At 44.3% G+C, this 26,691-nt stretch overlaps 1 protein-coding gene across 2 annotated transcripts in view; it reads left to right on the forward strand.

The window, feature by feature from the left end:
* The window catches only part of HDAC11 (histone deacetylase 11), a 109,826-nt gene that overhangs the window by 74,978 nt on the left and 8,157 nt on the right, over positions 1 to 26,691 (forward strand). For both annotated transcript variants that reach the window (XM_075005108.1, XM_075005109.1), the window contains exon 8: positions 17,236 to 17,332. In XM_075005108.1, the coding sequence (XP_074861209.1) occupies positions 17,236 to 17,332 (97 nt within the window). The remainder of the gene's footprint in view (positions 1 to 17,235; positions 17,333 to 26,691) is intronic.

Consider the following 26,691-nt stretch of genomic DNA (forward strand, 5'->3'; position numbering starts at 1 on the left):
AAATCGGTCCTGGAACCCATGCAAAGTATAGAGTTCATTGGTGTATGATTGGACTCCATCACAGCCCAGGCGTACCTTCCAGTCTAGCGTTACCGTACCATTCAAGACATGGTTCACATGGTATCTGCAAGTCCAAAGGCACAGATTATAACTTGCTTACATCTTAGGGGACACATGGTTGCCACTGCTTGCTTGGCTCAAAATGCACATTTGTGATTTCAATGCATCCAGCATTGGATAGTGATGGTATATAGACCTATAAATCACAATTTTCACAGGTGGGTCATGGTGCCAAATGACATTCTCCTGTCCTTACAATTTTGGGCTATGCCAGACAACTTGCTCTTGGGTGTCCTGTTTCGTCGGCTGCAATCGATTGCACTGAAAACAATGGATGCCTCCCTTCTGGGATGGGGAGCCCACCACAACCATTAGTCTGTACAGGGCTGGTGATGCACTGCGGAGACGTCTCTCCATATAAACCTGCTGGAACTCAGACCTGTGTGCAACACCTGCAGACACTTCCTGCCATGCATCTGCAGGTGGCTGTCAAAATACAGACAATATGGCTATGATGTATTACAACAGTCCCCAAAGAGGGACACATTCCTGGTCTTTTTGTGCAGAGGCGATCCATCCGTGGAATTGGTGCATTCACAACAACATAATGCTGGTAGCATCTTACTTACCAGGTGTCATCAACATGGAAGCGCATGCCTTGAGCAGGCACTTCACACCAGACCATGAATGGGAGATCTGCCAGGAAATTTTTCTCCCTGTATTTCACCAGTGGGTGGTTCCAGTTGTAGACTTATTTGCCACTCATCTGAATCACTAATGCAAATGATACTGCTCCAGAGTGGGTCGGGGACCTAATTTGTTAGGCAGTGCCCTCTTAATCAGTTGGAAGGGTCAGCTGCTCTGCACATTTCCCCCAACAGTGCTAAATCCCCGAGTGCTAGAGAAAGTCAAAAGGGACAGAGCCAAGCTCATATTGCCTGGGCACGCCAGCATTGATTCTCTATCCTGCACAGGATGTCGTTGCACGTGCCACAGCTCCTGCCTTGTCCTGTAGATCTGTTGACTCAGGATCAGGGCATGATCATCCACCAGCAACCTTGCACCCTCCACCTCACAGCCTGGCTTGTTTGTCAGTGCTGAGAATCTCTGCTTGGACCAAGTAAAAGAGATCTTCATGCAGAGCAGACGACAAAATACATGTAAGACTTACCTTTCTAAATGGAAGCAATCTGGTGCTCCTCCCAGCAACTGTCTGTGAGTGAAGCACCGATCCATAATATTCTGGACTATCTGTTGGACCTGAAACAACAGGACCTAGCGTTGGCTTCTTTGAAAGTTGCCTGGCTGCGATATCAGTGTTTAGGCACACAATTGACGGCACATCAGCCTTTGCTCATCCAGTTACAGCACGTTTCCGCAAAGGGCTGGCTAACCTGTACCCCCTGCGGCCTCCTGTCATGCCCCCTTGGAGTTTGGATTTAGTTCTAGAGACACTAACGAGAGGCCCGTTCGAGCCTAAGGCCATGGCCTCGCTGCGATTGCTGATGTTACAGACTGTGTTCCTCCTGGCGATTTACATCCATCCGAAGGGTGAGTGAGCTGTCTGCCCTGATGACGATCCAACTATATACCATTTTCAATAAGGACAGGGTGATACTCAGGTTACATCCCCACTTCATCCTTGGAGTCGCCTCAGAGTTCTACATTAGTGAGCTGATAGTGCTCCCGGTGTTTTACCCTAAACTGCACTCCTCAGCACATGAGGTGCAACTGCATTCATTGGATGTGAGAAGGGCCTTAGCCTTCCACATCAACAGAACCAAGCCCTTTTGGAGGACCAAGTGGTTGATGGTGTCTATAGCTTGCCCCTCAAAGGGCGGGGCGATATCTTCGCAGAGACTGCCTAACCTCATCAAGTCCTGCGTCACAACTTGCTCTTCCCTGTGACACATGGCCTTACTGTGCCAGCCTAGGGCACACTCAACCAGAGCGATGGCAGTGTTGACAGCGTTCTTCAGAGGAGTCTCCCTTTGTGACATCTGCAGAGTGGTGACCTGGGCGTCCTATGACACGTTCATCAGGCACTGTGCCATCCACCAGCAGATGACTGAGGATACCTGCTTGTCCACAGCAGTGCTATCTGTTCTGGACAAGACTTGAATCCGGAAACCACCTCCTAGTTTATTTGTGGGGGAGTATTGCTACTCAGTCACCTGAGGTGGAGCACCCACGGTGACACTCAAAGAAGAAAAAGAAGTTACTCATCTTCATGCAGTAACAATGGTTCTCTGAGATGTTGTCCCCATGGGTGCTCCACCACCCACCCTTCCTCCCCGCTTCGGATTCTTCTTCTGTGTTCTTCTGTTTTGGATAAGAAGTGGTTTCAGGGAACTGGCTGAGTCTGGACCGTGCACATAACTGAAAGAGCATGAAGCAGCACGTTGGAGCCCATGCATGTTCTGTCCGGCTGAAAACGGCTTTGAAGATCTCCGATCTGCAGCACCAGGGCAAGCCTGACACCTAAGGTGGAGTACCCATGGGGACACACGTTGAAGAACCATCGTTACTGCACAAAGGCGAGTAACTTCTTTCTTTTTTATCTTTGCTCCTCAAGCTTCATAAATCATTTGACTTTGTAATGTTATGGTGCATTAGATTAAAACTTTAATAAGAAAACATTTTGAGTCACTTAATTAAGATCTTTAATAAGAGATTATTTTTGTTGCTGACCAAACTACATGTCCTGTTGCAGCCTCATCTTTCTTCAGAGTACAAGAATTGATTAACTCATAAACACAAGATTTGGCTTTGGAAGATGAGTGTAGCAGTACATGCTAAGCTTTAGGACTGGGAATCCAGAGAGTAAAATTGTAGAGTGAGTAGGATTTAGAAAACTATAAAATCTAGTGTTGGCAATGCTAGTAGTTTGCAAAACATGAGTCAGGCTTCAAAATATTACTAGGTGTCTATAAGAAAAACACCAAATATCACAAGACTTTAAAAAATTATGAGAGATGGTAATACTACAAGTGTGACACTTGTACTTTTCCTATATGTGGTAACTTCAGTGCAGCTTTCAAGTAAATCAGTTGTATTTTAAATACAATTTTTCTTAAAGAATTATTTCATGTAAGCTAGGGAGTGGATCCACACTCATTGAGGCCTAATTCAGCAGTCCCTCCTGAGTCATTAAGGCTCTTAAGTAGGAGTGGGCAATAACCCACAGGCTATGCCCGGTTGGGAGCTGCAGGAAGTAGAAATTTAAATAGAATGTTTTACCTTTTTGGCCCTTGAGACTGTAGGCCAACCTTTTTCTCCTCTGAAGAGGGAAAAAATATTTCATCATAACTCTCCAAGAAGAGGCAGTAAGGAGTATCCTTAGTTATATGGAGAAGTTTTGTCAGAACTGCATTTTTTTTCCTGCTGAATGCAGATTACATGGGATAGAAGAAAAGAGCATCTTGTGCTTATTGTGGAACTGCCTCTCAAATGGAGCCTATAAGGAAAACACAAAAGAGGAAGACCTTGGACAACATGCAGAAGATCTACTGAGATTGAAGGACAACTGCTGGTATCAGAAGTTTTGTCCCAAGACAGAATGAGGTGGAGGAGAATGGTAGATGTCCTCTGCTTCACCCAGAGTACAAGGGTTTTGCAGTCAAGTCAAATCTATGGCATATTTTTTTTAACACCTAGTTCCAGATAAGCATTTTGGCAGAATTTTTAATGAAAGACTCTAAAATTAAAAATTTCATAAGTAATTAAAAAGTTCGTAGGTAAAAAGTCCATAGGTAATTTTTGGTTTTTGAAATGTCGTAGAATGCATATGACTGCAGGGGCTTTCGTGAAGTACATGGTTACACAATACACTCTGTGCTATGATGTACTAAGTCTCAAAGTGACTTTGAGAACAAAATTGCAAGAATCTTTTCATAGTTGAAAGCTTCGCAAAAGAATGTAGACCTTTTTGATGCACTCTCACTTTCCTGCCTACTTTAAGATCTACTTGAACACTGCACACATTATTTTGATAGCAGGATGTTGTTCCTGAATGATATCCCCTGGTGTGATCTTTGACAGGAATATAAACATTGTCAAGATACATACTGTACAGCAGCATCTTGAAATATACGTTATTGTTTGGAATAATTTTCAATAAAACTTTGTTCAAGTCAGCACCTAGATAATTATAGTAACAATTGCATTAGAAATACCTTAGAGAAAGAAATTGCACCTGATACTAAACAGGGTATCAGGATTTACTAAACAGGATATCAGGATTTTACTAATACATTTTACATCTTCAGGATGTCTTGATACTTTCTTACCTGAGACACTTTTTTGTCTTTTGTGGTTGAAGTGTCAAAAGAAATGAACACTTCTCTTGCTAGTTGCAGCTTCTCACACAGCTTTCTATAGTGATCTTGGCAAGGTCTTTTATTCTGTGACAAGAGCCATGTCTACACATGCACGCTACTTCGAAGTAGTGGCACTAACTTCGAAATAGCGCCTGTCATGGCTACACGTGTTGGGCGCTATTTCGATGGTAACATCGACGTTAGGTGGCGAGACGTCGAAGCCGCTAACCCCATGAGGGGATGGGAATAGTGCCCTACTTCGAAGTTGAACGTCGAAGTAGGGCAAGTGTAGACGATCCGCGTCCCGCAACATCGAAATAGTGGGGTCTGCCATGGTGGCCATCAGCTGAGGGGTTGAGAGACGCTCTCTCTCCAGCCCCGGCGGGGCTCTATGGTCACCGTGTGCAGCAGCCCTTAGCCCAGGGCTTCTGGCTGCTGCTGCTGCAGCTGGGGATCCATGCTGCATGCACAGGGTCTGCAACCAGTTGTCGGCTCTGTGGATCTTGTGTTGTTTAGTGCAACTGTGTCTGGGAGGGGCCCTTTAAGGGAGCGGCTTGCTGTTGAGTCCGCCCTGTGACCCTGTCTGCAGCTGTGCCTGGCACCCTTATTTCGATGTGTGCTACTTTGGCGTGTAGCCGTTCCCTCGCAGCGCCTATTTCGATGTGGTGCTGCGCAACGTCAATGTTGAACGTCGACGTTGCCAGCCCTGGAGGACGTGTACACGTTATTCATCGAAATAGGCTACTTCGATGTAGGCTTCACATGTAGACGTAGCTAAGGGGAGTCTTTCAGTGTATTTCTGATTCCTGGAAATGAGATCCAGAATGAAGTTATTCATGGTTTCCTTCGAAGCATGTTCTCTGGAGACTTGTTTTTGCTAGTAGAAATCTTGTTCAGTAAACTAAAGAGTGACTTGGTTAAGGACTGGGCAGGATGGATGAACTTTCTCTTTTGTTATTTCAGACTTAAAAACAAAAGCTGCATGCATCCTCCTTTATGATAATGGATTGTAACATATCCAAGCACTGTAAATTAATATTTTATCTGAACCTGTTCATTTACATATCTTGGAAATACATCTCAGGATGGGTCACCACAGCCCATTGGGGTGAACTTCCCAGCCTGGGCTGACAGACTCAAACATGAGGGGCTCTAAAAATAGCTGTGTAGACAGCACTGTGAAGTTGCAGCTCTGCAGCTCAGGTGACGAAGCCAATCCCACTGTGCACCAGAGTATATTAACAGGAGGCTTTTTGCAAACACTCATTACTAAGTGGAGCTATCAAGAGGAATACATGATATTTAATCTTAGAATCATGGAATCCTAGGGCTGGAAGAGACCTCAGGAGGTCATCAAGTCCAGTCCCCTGCCTGAAGCAGATCAACCCCAACTAAATAATCCCAGCCAGGACTTTGTCAAGCTGGGACTTAAAAACCTTTTGGGGTGGGGAGTCCATCACTTATTTAGGTAAAGCATTCAATTGCTTCACCAGTCTCCTGGCATAATAGTTTTTCCTAACCTCTCCCTCTGGCTATAAGGGCACACTGTTGACTCGTATCCAGCTGCTTGGAGAGTGAAGACTGATGCAAAAAAAAAAAAACATTGACTACTTCAGCTTTTCCCATATCATCTGTCACCAGGTTACATCCTTCATCCAGTAGCAGCACCACACCCTCCCTGATCACCCTCTTTTTTGTTAACATGCTTATAGAAATCCTCCTTGTAATCCTTCACATTCCTCACTTGCTGCAATTCCAATTGTGCTGTCACTTTCCTGATTACCCCCTGGCATTCTCCAGCCATATATTTATACTCTTTCTTAGTCATCTGTCCAAGTTTCCACTGCTTATACACATCCTTTGAGTTTAAGCTAACCAAGGATTTTCCTTGTAAGCCAAGGTGGTTGCCTACCATGTTTCCTCTTCTTACTGCACATTGGGTTGGTTTGTTGCTGTGCCTTCAGCAAGACTTATTTAAAATACTGCCAGTTCTCCTGAGCTCCTTTCTGCTTCTTATTAGCTTCCCAGGTGGTCCTGCCCTCTTAGGGAGTCAAAGTCTGCTCTTCTGAAATCAAGGGTCTATTTTTTACTGCTCACCTTTCTTCCTTTTGTCAGAATCCTGAAATCTGCCATCTCATGATTGCTGCAGTCCAGGTTGCCACCCACTTCTTATTCCTCCTACTAGTTCTTCCCTGTCTGTGAGCAGCAGGTCATGCTGTACACAGCCCCTGGTTTGTTCTTTCAGCACTTGAATCAGGAAGTTAACCCCAACATTCTCCAATATCTTCCTAGATTGTCTATTTGCTGCTGTATTGGTCTTCCAACAAATGTCTGGGTGATTAAAGTCTCCCAAAGAACCAGCGTCTGTGATCTGGAAGCTTCTCTTAGTTGCCTGAAGAAATCCTCCTCTACCTCATTGACCTAATCTGGTGGCCTGTAGCAAACACCAACCACAACATCAGCTCTGTTGCTGTCGCTTCTAAGTTTAACCCAAGGACACTCAATTGACTTTTTTCCCCTCATGTACTGGAGGTCTGAGCAATCATATTGTTCTCTCTCATACATCACAACTCCTTCTCCTTTTCTCCCTTGCCTGTCCTTCCTGAACAGTTTATACCCTTCCACGACAGTGCTCCAGTTAGATGAGTTATCCCACCAAGTCTCTGTTATTCCAATCACCTCATACTACTTTGACTGTGCCAAGGCCTCTAATTCTTCCTGTTTGTTTCCCAGACTTCTTGCATTTGTGTACAAACATGTAAAATAATTAGCTGATTGGCCTACTTTCTCCTTTTGAACGAGGGGTCCTCCTTTGTTGTTCCTTCCTTATGTATCTCAGGGCTTGTGTCACCATCCTCCAGCAAACCTAGGTTAAAGCCCTCCTCACGAGGTTTGCAAGCCTGCCCACAAAGATGCTCCTTCCTCTCTTCATTAGATGGGTTCCAAAACTTCCAAGCAATCCTTGTTCTGAAAACAGAATCCCATGGTTGAAGTCCATGATTTGGCACTCTCTACCTGGACCCCTTCCTTCAACAGGGAAGATGGACGAGAACACCACTTGCACTCCGTATTCCTGGATCTTCCTTCCCAGAGTCTCATAATCCGCAGTGATCTCCTCAAGGTCGTTCTTTGCTGTGTTATTAGTTCCTACATGGAGATGTAGGAAGGGATAATAATCCACAGGTTTGATGATTTTTGGAAGTGTCTCTGGCACACCTTGGATTCTAGCTTCTGGTAAGCAGCAAACTTCCTGAGATTCCAGGTCTGCACGGTAGATGGATGACTCCATCCCTCTTAGGAGGGTGTACCTGACCACCACCACCCATGTTCTTCTCTTGAGAGTAGTGATCATAGAACTGCCATCCCTTGGATTACGCGTCCCATGTCTTCTAGTCAGGGGGGTCATCTTCTGATCCTTTCCCTGAGAGGTCTCTACCACAGCATTCTCCATTCTCTATAGTGGCTTACCAGGTCCTTTCAATATGCACTTCTATGTATAGTTGATCAGTTTGCTATTTGCAGCATTATCATAGCTCTGTTAGTCCCAGGATCTGAGACACAGGGTGAGTGAGGCAATATCTTTTATTGAATCAACTTCCAAAAAAATATTACCTCAGCCACCTTGTCTCTGACATCATATCAATACAGATCACCTATCTTGTCACCTTTAGTTAGCTGTGATGCCTTCGGTAAAAGTTCTTGCTTTTGAATGTTTTGGTACTCAGTGGAGAGTCAATGCACACCCTAGTCTGGTAGGAATTAGCAGACCTTTAGGGAGCAAGTTAGGGCTAACATATTTTTTTTTTTTTAGTTTTCTCAGAGTCTTGTGGGCTAAGTTCCCTGTAAGTTGTGCAGCCAGGCAGCTGCCTGTTAAGCCTTACTGGCACCCTGCCAGAGCTGCTGAACCTAATCTGGACCTGCTCCAGCTAGATCAGTGGTTCCCAAGCTTTTCGGCATCATGCCCCGCTTCTGATTTTTGAGAAACCCTCACCCCCCCGCTTCTTATTTATTATCATCCAATCCCCCTTTTCATAAAAAAATTCAATTCATAATTTAAAATAAAAACAAAAACTGAGCCCCACCCTGTTGGGACCACCTGCCCACTCCGGCTGTGGGCCAGCTACCCACCCAAGCCACACACGGGCAGGGCCAACTGCCTATCTGCCATCCCAAGCTGCTGGAGCCCTACGTTCCTGGGGCCAGCCTTCCCCCGCCAGCCTGTGCCACCCAAGCCTTGTGCTGCTGGGGTCAGCTGCCTGAGCCCTGCACTGCCAGGGCCAGCTGCTGGTCTAAGCTGCCTGAACCCTGTGATGCCAGGGCCAGCTGCCCAAGCACCACGAGTCCCACAAGCTGGCCGGCTGCCCAAGCCCCGTGAGCTGCCCACCCGAGTCCCTCCTATTCCACAAAGCCAGACACTACCAGCCCCCCAGCTCTGACCCCTCCCCCCACGAGCCAGGCATCCCCAGCCTCTCATCTAACCCTATCCTCATCCTCCTTCCCTGCCCCCCAGACCACACTCACTCATCTTTGCAGAAGGCCGCTAGCTCTATGTGGGTCTTTGCTGGCTGCCTGCTTTTTATAGCAGCTCTGCCAGGTCTCCCACATAAAATGGCAGGGGCTGAGAGCAAAGGCCGGCTCTTTCTTCACGTGGGGGGGGAACGATAGGGGAGCTGGGTCACCTTGCACCCCTGTGGAATTTCTTCACCCCACCCGGGGGAAACGCCCCTCAGTTTGGGAAACCCTGCGGTGCCTCTCTCCTGGTCATGCCCACTGGAACTGTTGCAGTTACGGAGAGGCATCTCACACCTAGCCTGAGTTGCTGTGGTGAGGGAGGACTGGTGGAAAATCCTCTGTCCCCAGGGCAGCTAGCACCCCAAACCCTTCACCCCCAGAGGGAGCCCTCACCCTGTGCCCCGACCTCCTGCACTAGCTATGCACTCCTTCCTGTACCACAAACCCCTCATTCCCAGCTCTACCCAGACCCGGTATCTTCAGCCAGAATCCTCACCCTCCTGCACCCCAACACTTCATCTGAACCCTGAGCCCCCTCCTGCACTTCAGTGCCTCAGCCCCACCCTCACCACACACCTCGCCTTTATATTTGTGCACATAATAAGGCATTCCACACACGGACTTAAACCAATTTAGCAAACAATGGCTGTAAGTAATAAATGTCTAATTTATCTTTGAGGAGGATATTTTTGGTGTACATTGATCAATATCTCGTGAAGTTTGTTTCTGTGTGCAATTACACTCAGAGAACGTTGAGGCGTACTCTGTAAATGGAAATTCATTAGGCTTTAGGTCCTAATTTTAATAGTAATAGGGAATTTCTTTAAACGCTGTTTATACGGGTTCCACCTCTATTGTTTGGCATCCTTGGGACCAGGGCTTTTGCCTTTGGTCTTACTCCCAGGCTCCCTTCCTGACTGCTGGGTCCCCTGCTTCCTGGCTTGGGCAGCTGCTTCCCCAGCCCTGGCTGCGACCCCACAACCCCAGTCACAACTCACTATGGTCTGCTGCTCCCTGGCCACAGCTCTTCAGCCCCGCTGCGACTCTCCAGTCCCGCTGTGGGCTGCCATTCCCCATCCCTGGCTACAGTCTGCTACTACCTGGCTCTGCTGCAGGACACCTCTCACTGGTCCTGGGAGAACTGGAAAGCAGTGGACCATGGCAAGAATAAGGCAGGGTGGTCCGCAGCGGGGCCTTAGAGTCCCGGCTGGACACTGCCATCCCCTATCTATTAGCCTCCAACTCTGTGGGCTCTGTGGCTCTCTTGGCCAGCAACATCCGTGCTCATGCCATGCAACCAATGTTGCTGGACCATAGAGTCATGAATTTTAGAGGTTCAACCTGTACTAAAGGCTTGTACCTACCATTGGCAGTATCAGAAACATTCTGCTGCAAGACACTAGATTGTTTGTGTTCAGTGTTCAGCAAACTAAAACATTTGTATCAGCAAACTGTAAATTGATCTGCAGTGGAGCAGGACACAGATATACTGATGTACCTGAGGAGGTTTTGATAATCGATTTTCACCAGTAATACAGTTTTTGCCACATTAAAAGCAACTGCTACAGATAAACACACATACACAAAATGTTCAGTGAATGAAAATAACTGACAAAATGTAAATGATTGCAATCTTCCTTTCATTTATCAGCAAGGTTGGGGTCAAATGCTGAGAACTCAGGAGCACATTCAAACCTTCTCATTTGATTCATGATTGTTGTGGGTTCTTTTGGATCAGGCCCTTGAACAATTGCAGCACTGGGATTCAGCCCTGGAATCGCCCCTTTTTTTCCTATCCAGAATCTATGGCAAGTTAGCGCCATTTCTCCTCCCCCACCAGTGCTCAGTAAACCTTCATCATCTTTACACTTTCTTCACCCATTTTGGATGAAGCTAAGTTTTCATTCTATGTGGAAAAATGAAGTCCCACTTTTTGAAGTTGAAGCTCTCGGCCTGGAATTCAACGTAATCTAAGCATACTGTGTTGTGAATGCACAATGAAGCTGACAGCACAAACCTGACCAAAAACGTAAACAATCCAACAATCTAAAGAAGTAAAAATGGAATGCAGAAAACCAGACACGTTGGCTTCTCTATCCCTCAGCAGCTAGAGTAACCTTCCAGAGGTAATTTTCTTTTTCTTTAGACAGATACTTTCATAAAGCAGTGCCATGCAATATTGCTAATTCACTTAATTCTAATTGATTTTTTTCTGTGAAAAATTAAGACAGCTGTGGTCTGAAGAACTGGTTATAGAAAATCATGTGATCATCAATTACTGTTTGATTATTAATTACTCAGCACAACCCTGCTGTTTCATATTTTATGCTCCTTGACTATGGCAGTAAAGCTACCTTAACAAAATGTTCACTGCTGCATATTTAAGCTGAGTTGTAGCTCCATCCTGTGGCTAGAATGTACAAATATTTTCTGGTCTACATACGGTGATGCAGACTAACAATCTTTGAAAATTGTTCTACATCTCGTAAAAAACAAAAGACTTACAGAGAATAATAATTAGTTCAGCTTGCATAATTATTGCAGCAACTTTTACAGAAGATGAATTACAGGCTAGTGGCGGTCAGTGTGTGTGAATTTTGTGTGTATGAGTGTGCGCGCACACAACCTTTCTAGAGAAGGGATGCTTTACTCTGTGTACTGAGAGCAGATCACATTTCTGGTGGTAGGATTTTCAGCAAAGTATCAGTAAAGGACTAAACCATTTTTGTGTGTATGTGTTGTATAAACCTGGTTAGTCTATATTGCAGACTGATTACTTTTGCTGTTCAGCAATAAACAGTCATTTATTTTAGTAAAACTTGTAATGTACTAAAAACTGCTATTAATCAGAAATGTATACAGTAATTTAATGTGGTGGTAATCCACTGTTGAGGCAGTTTCATTCCTATGATGAAACATAATGATCTAGAAGGGTATGTTATCTTCCATCATGTCTCTTATTTGCATGCTAAAATTGGCCATGAAACAAGGACGTGAATTATAAAATGTAGTTACTTTGTGCTTGCTGAAGGGATCTTTCAAAGGGCGTCAAGCATCCTCATTAAAATGCTTCTCAAGAAATCTCTGATCTTACAGCTGTTATACCAGTGATCTGTAGATTATAGGCTAACTCTCCCCTTCCTGTAGTGTTTCCCTTTCTTTAGGGGAAGAGGTAGGTGAGTTAACGGAATAAACAAGGGCCTTCTAATTGTGCGTAGATGCCTCTGTCATAAGGAAGTGCTCTGGATCTCAGGGTCCATCAGGATCATTGAGTCCATCAGCCCTGGGAGCAAAGCTGCTTTTGAAGCTTTACTGTCATTAGTTCCCCATCTTTGTACTATCTTCTTTTTTGGGCTTGGGAGTAGTGAAGTAGTAGAGTAAGAGTTCATGCTCAGCCACCTCTAGCAGGCCATAGTGGTGGTGGCAAAACATGCGGTAGAGTATTCATATACTTCCCACCACCCTTTCACGTCTTAACTTCAAACAGTTTTAACTCTTGTAAAACATCTTTTCCTCTTGGGTGTCTACAGGACTGAGAACCACAGTAGCGATACAGCTTGCAACTATTGTGGGCATTTTATCAAGTTAACATTAAATTATACAACAAAAATACTGAAAATATTATTTCCTTATACTTTGAAATCAAACCATTCTGAATACCAGCTTGCTTTCATTCCTCACATCATTTGATACAATGTTAACATAGGCATGTCTGCACTACAAAAATAAATTCAGAGTTGCTTACTTTGAAGTAAGCAACTTCGAAGGAGAGCATCTGCACACACCCTACTTCAAGTTAAACTTTGAAGCAGGACACTACATCATTCCCAGGAATGGAGTAAGGACTTTGAAGTTGGACTCCCTACTTCAAAGTAAGGGAAAATGTGTGTAGACTTACTGCTGGGTACTTTGATGTAGTGCCTAACTTGGAAGTTAATTCCTAGTGTAGATGCACCCATATTGGACCTTAAATAGTAACAGAGAGGAAGCCGTGCTAGTCTATACATTATCAAAACTAAAAGCAGTCAAGTAGCACTTTAAAGACTAGCAAAATAGTTTACTAGGTGAGCTTTCGTGGAACAGACCCACTTCTTCAAACCATAGCCAGACCAGAACAGACTCAATATTTAAGGCACAGAGAGCCAAAAACAGTAAGCAAGGAGGACAAATCAGAAAAAGATAATCAAGGTGAGCAAATCAGAGAGTGGAGGGGTGGAGGGGGGAAGGTCAAGAATTAGATTGAGCCAAGTATGCAGACGAGCCCCTATAGTGACTGAGAAAGTTCCCATCACGATTTAAAGCATGTGTTAATGTGCCAAATTTGAATATAAAAGCCAGCTCGGCTGTTTCCCTTTCCAGAACGGTGCGATAATTCTATAATTTTATTCGATAATTTTATAAAAAATGCGATAATTTTATAAAAGGTATGTGTGTTATTGAAGAAGAATTATCGCACTGTTCTGGAAAGGGAAACAGCCGAGCTGGCTTTTATATTCAAATTCGGCACATTAACACATGCTTTAAATCGTGATGGGAACTTTCTGAGTCACTATAGGGGCTCGTCTGCATACTTGGCTCAATCTAATTCTTGACCTTCCCCGCCCCCACCCCTCCACTCTCTGATTTGCTCACCTTGATTATCTTTTTCTGATTTGTCCTCCTTGCTTACTGTTTTTGGCTCTCTGTGCCTTAAATATTGAGTCTGTTCTGGTCTGGCTATGGTTTGAAGAAGTGGGTGTGTCCCACGAAAGCTCACCTAGTAAACTATTTTGCTAGTCTTTAAAGTGCTACTTGACTGCTTTTTGTTTTGACATTGGATCTTGTGAATTATTAATTAGAGATTTACAGAAAGGTAGATCGTTTAGTCTGTATCTTCACAAAACAAAACAAAACAAAAACCCAGTCATGGTAGTGTTAGCCGGTGGCCAGGTAATGTGCGGTGAGGTACTCCCCTGGGTCCTAAGCAACCCAGTTTTTTACTGTTAGAGCAGGCAGCTCCTAGCACACTCACCCACGGCCAGGCTGTAGTAACCAAACGGTTAAAGTTCTTTTGTTGTGCCGGCTGTGTTGCAGTGACAAAAGGGTTAACAAAATAGTTAGGCTTGGATCTTAACTAGTTACAAGTTTATTAAAGCTACAGTTATAAGCGTGCGGTTACAAAAGGCTATTGTTTACTTCTTATATGCTAGCAAAGTACAGGTGTTAACAAGTTACGTTACAATCCAATACAAAGATATCTGTGATCATCTAACACAATGATATCTTGGCACAATGACATCTAGTTACAGAGCTCTAATTCTTTAGCTGTGCACAAAAAAAAGTCAGAGACCTAGCATGGGTGTATCTTACCCTCTCTGCGTCTCTCGATACCAGCGTAGCCAAGCTGGATCGGTCACTCAATTCCGCGGAAAGACGAATACGAGGTTGGGCGTCCCCAGTAGTGGACCTCGGGAGGCAATCACCTGACCCGACCAGCAGGAAGTTGGTGGAATGCACTCAAAGTTAGAGTTCTGCTGGACCCATCTTTTATACCCCTTTTGGGTTACGTATTCTCTTTCTTATCTATGGTGCCAGATCATACTGGTCTGTCTTTGTGACTCCAGTTTGTTACAAGGGCATTTCTACTTGTAAGACAAGAGATAAACAATTTAGGAGTACAGGACATTCTTTTGTGCGGGCGGGGCACGTCCCCTTCTGGGTGATTGTGTGTGCATCATATTGATCAATGCCAGCTGGGGTGATTTCTTGAGGGTTCACCCCCCCCACCCTCATGTTGACAGTCTGGCCTGTTAGCCTTCTAGCTGTACTTTCTGCTTCTCAGGGTCACGATAAGACAGCATATCTGGGCCTCAATGAGGGCATCAAAGACTGTGCTGTCAGCAGCCATTTCCGTGCCCTGTGTGCTCCTCAGTGGGGGGGTGGGGGCAATGAGCAAGCTAGCTTGTAAGGGGGAGACTCTGTCTGGCTACAGGTAGCACTTTAAAGTCTAACAATATAATTTATAAGATGATGCGCTTTCGTGGGACAGACGCTATTCTTCAGATCTGGAAATTCTGATGAAAGTAAACTGACGCAAAGAGAATTTAGCAGAAATGTAGAAAAAAATGAAAAGAAAACTGACGTAGGAGAGAAGAGGGAGCGAAGGGTGGGAAAGAGAGGGAAGAAAATTATTTACAAGTGTCTGTCAGTTGACTTACCTGAGATCACTATGAATATCAAAGTTGGGGAAATGGCCTTGTAATATGTAAGTAGTTGCTATCTCTACTGAGAACTAAGTGCTAAGTGTTGAATTTGAGAATAATCTCCAGTTCAGATGTCTTCCTTTGTAATCTTGTGTTAAAGTCTCTTTGTGTAAGGATGCAGATCAGGTCTTTAATGCTATGGCCTGCTTCATCGAAATGTTCACTGACAGGTTTATGCATATTCAGATTCCTGATGTCTGATTAGTGTCCATTCATTCTTTGGCAAAGTGATTGTCCAGTCTGTCCAATATACATAGCAGAGAGGCAATGCTAGCATATGTTGGTATGTATCACATGGGTGGAAGTACAGGAATATGAGCCCCTGATCATGTAACTGACATGGTTAGGTTCAGTGATGGTGTCTCCAGAGTAAATATATGGAGAGAGTTGGCAACAGGAAGAGGTCCAGGATGATTATATTTCTGGAGTGGCATGTGGTTGCTAGTGAGAATTTTCTTGAGGTTAGGTGGTAGTCTGTAGGAAAGGACAGGCCTCTGACTTAGGGCCTCTGAGAGTGTAGCATCGTGTTCCAGTATAGGTTGTAGGTTGTTGATACGCTGGAGGGATTTGAGCTGAGGGCTGTAGGTGGTGACAAACATTGTTCTGCTATTAACCTTTTTTGGGCCTATCTAGAAGTACTTGGGTTCTCGGTATTTGTCTGCTTCCATCCATCTGTTTTTTTACTTCTTCTAGTGGAGAAGTTTCAAGAAAAATAGCACTTACCTTATACCTAGCAAGGACAGTTTCTCCGTCTTTGATATTCATAGTGATCTCAGGCAAGTTACTGAATAGATACTTGCGGTAAGATTCTTCCCTCTCTTCCCCACCCTTCACCCCCCACACCTTCTGTCCTATGCAGCTGGTTTGTCAGTTTTCTTTTCATGTTTTCCCCTTTCTGTCTGTCAAATTCTAGTCGTGCCTCTTTGCTTTCATCAGAATTTCCAGATCCGAAGAAGTGGGTCTGTCCCACTAAAGTTCATCACCTAATAAATTATTTTATTAGTCTTTAAAGTGCTCCTTGACTGCTTTTTTGTTTAATTAGAGAGGCTATGTCTACACGGGCACCCTCTGCTGACAGATGGTGCTGTCAGTAGTGTTACCTCAGCAGAACGTCTGCCGATGGTGAAAGGCCACACATTAAAGAGGCTCCCGCTCTGTCGACAGTGTGTGTCTGCACGGCACCCAAATCTGTCAACAGAGGGAGCCTGTTAACCTGTGTAGACCCAGCCAGATTGTTTTATGCTGCCTGATAAGTGTGTGGATGACAGTCACTGAAATCATGTTGGAATTGAAAAGTGAGGAATAAGGAGGTAATGATCAGAATCTGATTTCTCCCTTTGCCATTCCTTTCCCTATGTCATTGTCCAATATTTTAATTATGATCCCTGGTTTTACATTTGTAGAAGTTATAATATAATATATTTCTCATTACTTTTTATTCATACTTTACTCCTGTGGGCTTTCCTGAAGGTCACTTGATGTTTTCAACATTTTATTAATTATCAGAAAAATTCTGGCATCATTTTATATATCTGGCAAACTTCTGGAATATAATCTAGTTAAAGCATGGATCTTGTTCTCATTTATAATCCTAGCTTAGGTGGAGACTTCCATTGTGACTCTGAGCATATTGGCTGCTCTGTTCTTTAGCTTTCCTGTCTGCACAATGGGGAGGGAAACACTTCTGAATCTGCAGGAGTATTGTAATGCTAATTTCAGTAATATTTATAAAGCATTTGGGGAGCTTCAGATACAGTTACAGGCATTGCTATTAGCAACATCAGAATAACCTTTAAGGGTATACATGGGGAAAAGTACTATGGTCCCTTTCCATCTTGAGAGAAGGCAGTGAAGATTTATGGGTGTATTGATATATTTCAGCAGATTGTTCTGAACAGCTAATTCAACTGCATAAAGGCGGTGTTCCTCTGAAATCAAGCCCTTTCAGAAGAAAGTGTAGTTGGTTTCTTTCACTGACCCAGCAGGGAAAAGTACCAGGAACATTAAACACATCATCAGTATAGTCTCACTTTCCTTAATGTTCATGGGTTTTCTAATACTGTATTTTGCGCTAAGATTAATGTACTACAATTGTCTTCTAGGGGAATGGCCATGAGAGAGACTTCATGGATGATCGTAGGGTGTATATCATGGATGTGTACAATAGATACATTTATCCAGGAGATGGATTTGCAAAACGTGAGTACTTTTCAAACCAGTATGATCCTCAAGTATTAAAAATGTTTTTAACACAGAGCAAGTGCTTCATTCATCACTGAAATATTGCTCTGTCTGAAGTGAAGCACAGCAGCACAAAAATACTGATTAAATTAATGTAAAAGTTGCCTTCTGAGGTTGTTTACTAAAAGTTGTCTATCATGTTTCTTAGGAGCCATGAGTCAGTTGGTGTTGGTTCTGGTTCATTGGCTGGCTGAGATTGGACTCCAGTTGGTGAAGAGGGCGATTAGGAAACGCCATTTAGTTTGTCCTGTGTTTCTTAAAAGGAAAAGTTGTAGTTATATTTATTTTGCTAGCCTAGTCTACACTAAAAATTATTTGTCAGTCTAACTGCATAAGCAAATCTTCCAAGTGTAGATGCAGTTAATGTTGGCAAAAAAGTGCCTCTGCTTGTGCATTCATTCCCTGAGCATAATCTTCATCAGCTAAAGTACTTGTATCAGATTAATTGGGTCCCAGCTAGTGCTTTTGCTGGTAAAATAACAGCCCTAAGTGACATTACTGTATTGGTAGCAGTTTCTAATATAGACTTGGCTGTTGAAGTTAATTTGTATTTTTAAAATTTTTCCATTTTTAAGAATAAAAGCAGGAACAGGAAAGGTTTGATTGGTGTTCATGTATTTTTCCCTCTCCAATATATACTCACTGTTGGTATGTGTTCTGTTCTGCTTTATTCTTACTGGCCTTTCCTGTGTGAAGCTTACCTCAAAGTAATAAGTTGAGATCAGTGGGCTTGTTTTAGTGGTTTACATCAGCAAACTATTTGTCTTCCAGTTTACCAAATATACTATCCACAGGTGTGCCCCTGTCTTAAGTCTAACTTCAGTCTATCAGGAAGTACATTGTATTGCCACTAATTTGAGGTTTGTTCTGGCTGGATCAGTATTCAGTGGCCTAAGCACATATGCCTTTTGACGTGTGTTCCATTGTATTGAGGGTTGTGCATACAATGAAGAGGAACAATGCCATTAATCAGTAAATATTTGGCAAAACAGTATTATCTCAGGCATATTTGTGGCAAAGTGGCAGCAAGTGGGTGTTACGAGATGGGATTAGCATTAGCATCATACATTTGTTATCACAGAAAGCTACTGCAAAGGCATTTACTAATTTAAACATGTGGGCAGTCAGGCACTCAGCACGTATCCTTTGAGGCCAGCTGTGAGGCACATAGGCTGAGGCTGCTACTGCTATGTTACAGAATCCAGGGATGAAATGTTATTTTATGCTACTTTTAACATAGCTTATGCCACTCTGGCATTTCTTTTTGAAATCTCACAGAAGAAAACATTGTGCAGATGAGAAGTTTCATGCCATGGATCACCCGGAAAAGCTGTATGGGCTAAATTTTGAGGGCACAAAAATGGGAGAACTAAGTGAAAGTAATTCATGATACTTTTTATTAACTGTACTTGGCAGGTCCATATGCTGTAGGTTTGGACCTATCATAGAGCAAGTACACTCCGTCAGCTGCTAAGGGTGGTAGGGCCCCAGGACCTGAGTCACTAAGGCAGACTTGAACTTCAGGATCAGAAGGCCCAGTGGCTGCAGTATGATCCAGTGCCTACAGTCAATAGGGCTGTCTTGTGGTTTAGGACAGTATGGCCTAGCAACCAGCCTCTATGCTATGGTCTGTAGTGATCCAATTCATCTCCCCTCATGTTGGCAGTGTTCGTGGCATGCTTAATGGGTCCCAGGCCCACCTTGTCCATTGGGTCCCAATCCAGGATCCTAGGGAACCAATATTCCAATGCCCTGGGCCATATTCTACCCCTTCTTCCAAGACAAGGGGTCCCCCAGCAATTGCTGTCTTATCTCCGTTGGCCTCAGCAACCACCTGGAGTTTGGTGGAGGCACCAGCCTAGCTGGTGTTTGTGTCTGATGACTCTAGCACTCTCTTATCTGGAGCCAGCAGCACATATCAGCTCTCATCAGAGTAGGGATGTTATAGGTTAACTGGTTAACAAGTAAGCCTCATCCTAAACAGATGATGTATAGTGGTTCCAATTAACCAGTAGAGGCTAGAGCTTTGCCCCAGCTGGAGTAGGTAGGAGGTTGCTCCAGGCCCATGAAGCTTCTGCAGATGAGTAGCGCTCCAGTCTGTCTGGAGCAGCCCCAGTCTGCAGTGGATGGAGAAGTGAGGTGAGGCTGGAGAAGCCTCCCCAGCTGCTCCGGCCATGGTGGAGTGACCCCCAACTCATGGCAGTGCTGTGGGTGGGGAAGCTCAGCTGGACTCCCACCCCTTAAGTGGTTAACCGGTTTACCTACCATTTCACCAGTTGACCGATTAACTGTGGATTTACATCCCTACATCAGAGGTCAGCTCCCTGACTACGGCACTAGGCAATGCAATATGGGAAGGAGGTGGGCAGTCCTCGGTGGAGAAAGAACAGGTTAAGCTATTTAGGAAAGTTAGATGCACGCAAATCCATGGGTCTGGATTTAATGCATCCAAGGGTACCGAGGGAATTGGCAGATGTCATTGCAGAGCCTTTGGCTGTTATCTGTGAAAATTCGTGGAGATCAGGAGAGGTTCCAGATGATTGGAAAAAGGCAAATGTAGTGCCCATGTTTAAAAAAGAAAAGGACGACGATCCAGGGAACTATAGACCAAGTCAGCCTTACCTCAGTCCCTGGAAAAATAGTGGAGGGGATCCTCAAGGAATCCATTTTGGAGCATGTGGAAGAGGGGAAAGTGACTAAGAGTAGTCAACATGGATTCACCAAGGGCAAGTCGTGCCTGACCAATCTGATTAGCTTCTATGATGAGGTAAGTGGCTCTGTGGACTTGGGGAAGTCAATGGATGTTATATACCTTGACTTTAGCAAAGCTTTTGAAACAGTGTCCCGCAACATTCTTGCCCATAAGTTAAGGAAGCATGGATTGGATACATGGACAAAAAACTGGCTAGATGGATGGGCCCAAAGGGTAGTGGACAATGGCTCAGTGTCTGGTTGGTGGTCAAGTGTAGTGCCCCAAGGATCAGTTCTAGGGCCAGTACTGTTTAATGTCGTTATAAATGACCTGGATGAGCGGATGGATTGCACCCTCAGCAAATTCGCAGATAACACTAAGCTAGGGGGTCAGGTAGATATATTGGAGAGCAAGGATAGGATCCAGAGTGACCTAAACAAATTGGAGGATTGAGCCCAAAGAAATTTGATGAGGTTCAACAAGGAGAAATGCAGAGTCCTGCACTTGGGAAGGAAGAATCCCAAGCACAACTACAGTCTGGGGACCGACTGGCTAAAGAGCAGTGCTTCAAGAAGGACCTGGGGATTACAGTGGATGAGAGGCTGGAGATGAGTGAACAGTGCGCCCTTGTAGCCAAGAAGGCTAACGACATATTCGGGTGTATTAGGAGGAGCATTTCGAGCAGATCTAGAGAAGTTATTATTCCCCTCTGTTTGGCACTGGTGAGGCCACATCTGGAGTATTGCGTCCAGTTCTGGGCCCCCCAGTGTAGAAACAATGTGGACACGTTGGAGAGGGTTTAGCGGAGGGCAACGAAAATGATTAAGGGCTGAAGCACATGACCTATGAGAAGAGGCTGAGAGATTTGGGTTTATTTAGTTTGCAGAAGAGAAGAGTTGAGGGGTGATTTGATACCAGCCTTCAACTTCCTGAAAGTGTGCTCTAAAGAGGATGGAGAGGCTGTCCTCTGTGGTGACAGATGGCAGAACAAGGAGCAATGGTCTGAAGTTACAGAGGGAGTGGTGAGGTGTAGGTTGGATATTAGGAAAAACTCTTTCACCAGGAGAGTGGTGAAGGACTGGAATGCATTACCATGAGAGGTGGTGGAATCACCATCACGAGAAGTTTTTAAGTCCCAGCTTGACAAAGTCCTGGCTGGGATGATTTAGTTGGGGTTGATCCAGCTTTAGGCAGTGAGCTGGACTAGGTGACGTCTTGAGGTCCCTTCCAGCCCTAGAATTCTGATTCTATGAACTGACCTGAGCCTGCTCCCAGTTGAAGCATGCCTAGCAGTGGTGAGGAGACATGGCTTCCGCAGCTAATAGCATGGGGTTAACGTAGGGTGACCATCCATCCTGTTTTCACTGGGACAGTCCCATATTTTTTTTTAACAAAAAGGCTAATTGTCCTGTATATTCACTGCCCTGCTGAGTTGCCCTGTTCACAAGTCAGCGCAGCTGCGGGGGCAGCTGCCCCTGCAGCCGGGGAGACCATCGTGGGGAGGTAGCCCAATCCCCACAGCAGGGCAGCCCCCTCCACAGCTAGGGGGTCCCCACAGCCAGGGAGCTCTCCCATGGGCAGCAGCACCATTACCGGCAGCCACGGAGCTCTCCTGTGAGGTAGCAGCTCCATTTCCAGTGCCGGGAGGCATGGGGCAAACGGGGAGTTCCCCTGCGAGGCAGCAGTCCCATTCCTGGCACTTGAAGGCATGGGGCAGCCAGAAGCTTCACCTGTCCCCCACAGCCAGGGAACGCCCCACCCCCTGCAGGGTAACAGCTTCTGCTGGAGCCAGGGAACATCCCTGCAGCATTCCTGGAGCCTGGCAGTGTGAACAGTTGGCGAACTCCCACTCCCCACCCTTCTGCGGGACAACCTCCCATGGGATGGCAGCCCCATTCCATTGCCCTGGGTCAAATAGGGAGCTGCACTTGCTTGACAGTTGCAGCCAGGAAGCTGCTACCCTCCTGTATGTGGCATACGGAAATACGGTCACCCTAGGTTAACTCCTCCAGTCCGATATAGGATAGATATACTCCGTCATGGACCCCTTCAGATGAGGCAGTTGAAGTACTAGTTGACAATACAGTAGTCCCTCAAGTTGTGCGAGGGTTTTGTTCCCCCCTCCCAACTCGCGTAGCTCAAATTTTGTGTTAGTCGGGGAGGTCGGCTTTTTTCCCCAGTGGAATGTATGTTGTGCAGCCAGGGAAGCAGAAGGAGCACCTGAAGCTCCTTTTGAAAGGTAAGTCCTGGGGATGATGGTGGCAATTGGGGGTTAAGGTTAAGGAGAATTGAGCCTGGCAATGGGTTGGGGCTGTGGGAGGGAGGCAGCGGGGGTTAAGGCTGGGGTGGGTTGGGGCTGCAAGGGTGTTGGGGATGGAGTTGAACCAGTGCCACACGGCCCCAGGGGGGGTTGAGATAGAGCCATGCACGGGTTGGGGGATGAACTAGAGTTGTGTGGCAGGGGGTGTTGAACTGGCACCGTATAGGATGGGGGGGTGTTGAATGGGGGCGGGGGGGTTGAGCCAGGGCCCGGGGAGTGGGATTTTGAGTTGTGCTTAACTCACAATCGCACATTTCAAGGGATTCCTGTACTATGAATAGCTTATTGTGACCTTTCATGGGAAGTAAAGTTTCGTCCAGATGTTGTTAGAGGAATTCAACTAGGTACTGCTCACTGTGCAAAGCTGTGGGTTTTTTTGAGCGTTTCGGAACGTTTATAATTGGTTGATACACTGATTTTTAAAATGACGATTTTGCCAAAAAACACTAAGGCCCTTGCTGTAGTTGTACCTGAAAATTCATTAAATGTTCATTGATCATTTAAAAAATCATTAGCTTTTTTTTAGGTATTCTCAGTAGTGATGAACTTTTGAAATTGAAAGTGCCAGCATTAACTAGTCTTGTTAGTAAACCAGTTAAGGGACCATGCAAAACATCTGAATAGGCTAGACATGCTATTGATTTAAGGACAAGTGTCACAACACAGAACTGATGTTTTGTTTTCTTTAGAGTAAACGTTCTTTAACAAATGGTTCATTCAGAATTAGCTAACTCTGCGTAACTAGGGCTCATGCTTCCTGTAGAACTGGTTTTTATGTAAGCCTTTAGAAAATGAGAAACCTGAGTACCATGTAAGTATTTTGAAAAGAAATAGAACACTCTCACAACTGTTGGACTCTGGCTATTTGGTGTTTCACCATGGTGTACCCCTTAAGTCTGGTGTGCTGTCATAATTAGTCGATTGGCTTTTTTAATTAACAGGGCAAAGCCCAGAAGTTGGATTAATCTTTTGATTCAGTTTGATGAGATGCAGACGTCTGTGACAGGTTTGATTTGTTAACAATATCAGAGTGCCATGTGCAATTTTTCTTTTTAATTTTTAATGTAGCTGTCACTCTGATAAACAGCATATTTGCTTAATTTTGGATGATTGACAAAGAACACACATGAAGCAGGATGCCTTTCTTTATTTTTCAAATACTTTATTCCAGTGATTACATGATAGCATACATATTTCAAAATACTACATCAAAAATGTTTGTCCAGGGTACATCATGTCTACCAAGAGAAAAATTACTAACAGATGAGGTTAAAACAAAATTAGTTAGTGTTCTTCTATACTTCTTTATCAAATAGCAGTGTTTTCTAACATATGGAATGTAATTAGTTTATAACTTTTCCAGATAAATGGAGAATACTTGTTGATTTTAAATGGCAACCCTTCTGTAGATAGGTGCTGGAACTAGGGGTGTGGTGGAAGAGCGGTTGCTGCATCCTCTGGCTTGAACTGGTTTCCATTATATTGAGGGTTTTCAGTTCAGTTCAATGGTCCTCAGTAACCCCACTATACAAATTGTTCCAGCACCTCTGCTTCTGTAGTTTTAATAGCCGTATGTAGAAAGAATTGTGTGAATTGTTGTTTGTTATGCTATATTTCTTGCCGTGTGGTCCTTTGTTCATGCCAAACATTCATTGATATTCTACTAACGTTTTGCATATTTCTTGATTTTAAAACTTTAATGCAATAAGTGTATGTACAGTAGCTGAAAATGACATTCTTCCTACCAAAAAAGGCCCATTTAAGCATCTGTATACAACATCAGTTATTCTGAGACCAGAAATATATGCTTTAAAGTTAAACCATATAGAAGGCATAGGCTCTCTGAAAATAAGGACAGCTGCTAAACTTTTCACACTTCAGTTTCCAGCAGGCTCGGCGTTTTCTCGCTGACATGGAAAACACAAAGACTCTTAGTAATATCACCCATACACATCCAGTCAGATGCTTTCCCCCTGCATGTAAGTCATGCCAGTTGAAATGTGGCTTATGCTCAGCATGAGCAAAATTTCCCCTTCAGTTCCTTTTCTTTCCTCTTGGAAGCTGTTCCTGGGGATTGTGAGCAGTTGGCTGTTTTCCTCCCTTATCTATCATACTTGGATGATCCTGGTACTATAGTATCTGAGCATATTCCTGTCTTGATTGTATTTATCTTTATAACACCGCTTTGAGGCTAGAAAATGCTTGGCACCACGGGGCTAAGTGGTTTGCCTGAAGTCATGCAAGAAGTCTAATGATGAAGAGAGACTTGAACCTGGATCTTCCAATCTCAAGACTCTTGTCCTGACCATCCTTTGTTATTCTGGAGACTCCCTCCAGCTTTACTCAAACCTCTCTTAGCAAGCTCCCTCACCCCTCTGGATTCTGGTGTGATGCCAGGTGGAGGACCAAGCGGAACGCTATCTTAAAAAAAAGCAGTCAAGTAGCACTTTAATGATGAGCAAAATAATTTATTAGGTGAGTTTTTGTGGGACAGACCCACTTCTTCAGACCATAGCCATACCAGAACAGACTCATTATTTAAGGCACAGAGAACCAAAAACGGTAATCAAGGAGGACAAATCAGGAAAAAATGGTCAAGGTGAGCAAATCAGAGAGTGGAGGGGTGGGGAGGAGGGAAGGTCAAGAATTAGATTGAGCCAAGTATGCAGACGAGCCCCTATAGTGACTCAGAAAATTCCCATCCCGGTTCAAACCACGTGTTAATGTGCCGAATTTGAATATAAAAGACAGCTCGGCTGTTTCTCTTTGAATAGCGGTGCGAAAGTTTTTTTCAGTAACACGCATACCCTTAAGTCAGTAACAGAATGGCCCATTCCATTAAAATGTTGACTAACTGGTTTGTGGATGTGGAGTGTTTTGATGTCTGTTTTGTGCCCATTAACCCTTTGTCTAAGAGAGTTAGAAGTCTGTCCAGTGTACAAAGCATCTGGGCATTGTTGGCACATGATGGCATATATGATATTAGGAGAGGAGCATGAGAAAGTGCCCGTGAGGAGCACTGTGACTGTTTAGCTCTTTGCAGCAGTACACATCCCCAGAGAACAGCTGTAATATGCAGGAGGCAGGATTGGTGACATTACTAAGGAATTTGTGGAGGGAAGGAGTGGGGAGGGGAGAGACCCGATATAAAAGATTGGGGGGAGAAAAATCAAAGAGTGTGATGAAGAGGGCAGGGGTAAAGAGAGGGGGGGGAAAAGGTAAAGGAGACAGTTCAGGGGCGTACAAGGGAAAAATAGTCTTGTGTCTGATGCACAAGACTTCGGGTAAAGACCACTGGGTTCATTGGTGTGGGAGCTAAGGGTCCTGAGGAATGCTGCCGCTCTCCCTGGCTTGAAGTGGCTCTCATAATATGCAAGGTTTACAGTTTGGTTCAGTGGCTCTCAGCACCCCCACTTTATAAATTGTTCTAGCATCCCTTCCTGGGTTCCATTCTCATCTCTGGCATTAAGTCAGTGTGTGACTTTAAAACAATAATGCCGCCTCTTTTTAACTCCATTCCCCCTTTGTAAAATGAAAGTAGTGGTAGCAGCCTACCTTTAAGAGCCACAGAAAAATTAGCCTTTATTTCTTAGTGGAGACAGTGTCTGAACCAGAAGAATCTTTTATGCTTACCCCTCAAAGATGTCTCTTGAGTTACTTGGAACTTGGAATCTACGCAAGTAATTCAGCGATCACAACCTAAGATTACAATGTTTGAGATGAGCAAATGGTTCTTGAGAGCTATAGGATATAGGTCCATGATCATCAGAACACCACCTACCTTTCTTTCTGTATTAATTGTTTCCTTCCTCTTTATAAACTCCACCCAGCTACTGTGTTCTTTGCCCTAACTTGAGCTAAGTAGTGTTCATAATTGTATGGAAAAGTACAGTTGTACGTAATTGTATGAGCATATATGGAGCAACAAGAGCAGATATCGTGACAAATAACATCAGATAAAGGAAGCAAAAGTATGAAAGAAACAACGTGTGCAGAGCTGGAAAAGCCTCATGAAGATTATTAGGACAATTTAATATATCGTATTATAATTTGTGTTTATGTCCAGAGGCTCTAGAGGCTCCAGTGTGTTTTGTATAGCCCCTGTAGGAAAATGAGTCAAGTCCTTATCTTGAAGAAAGTCTCAAATGGCTTTGATTTGTCTGTTTATACTTTAATGTATTTGTAAATTATTCAAAAATCTTTCTGTAGCTAGGCTATGTGATTTTGTGTCCCCTTTCTCTTTCCCTCTTTCACCATCTGTCATTTCTTCCAATGCTTTGCACCACCCATTTGTAGTTCAAACAA

The sequence above is a fragment of the Carettochelys insculpta genome, chromosome 11 (genome assembly GCF_033958435.1).
Source record: "Carettochelys insculpta isolate YL-2023 chromosome 11, ASM3395843v1, whole genome shotgun sequence".
Classification (NCBI taxonomy): domain Eukaryota; kingdom Metazoa; phylum Chordata; order Testudines; family Carettochelyidae; genus Carettochelys; species Carettochelys insculpta.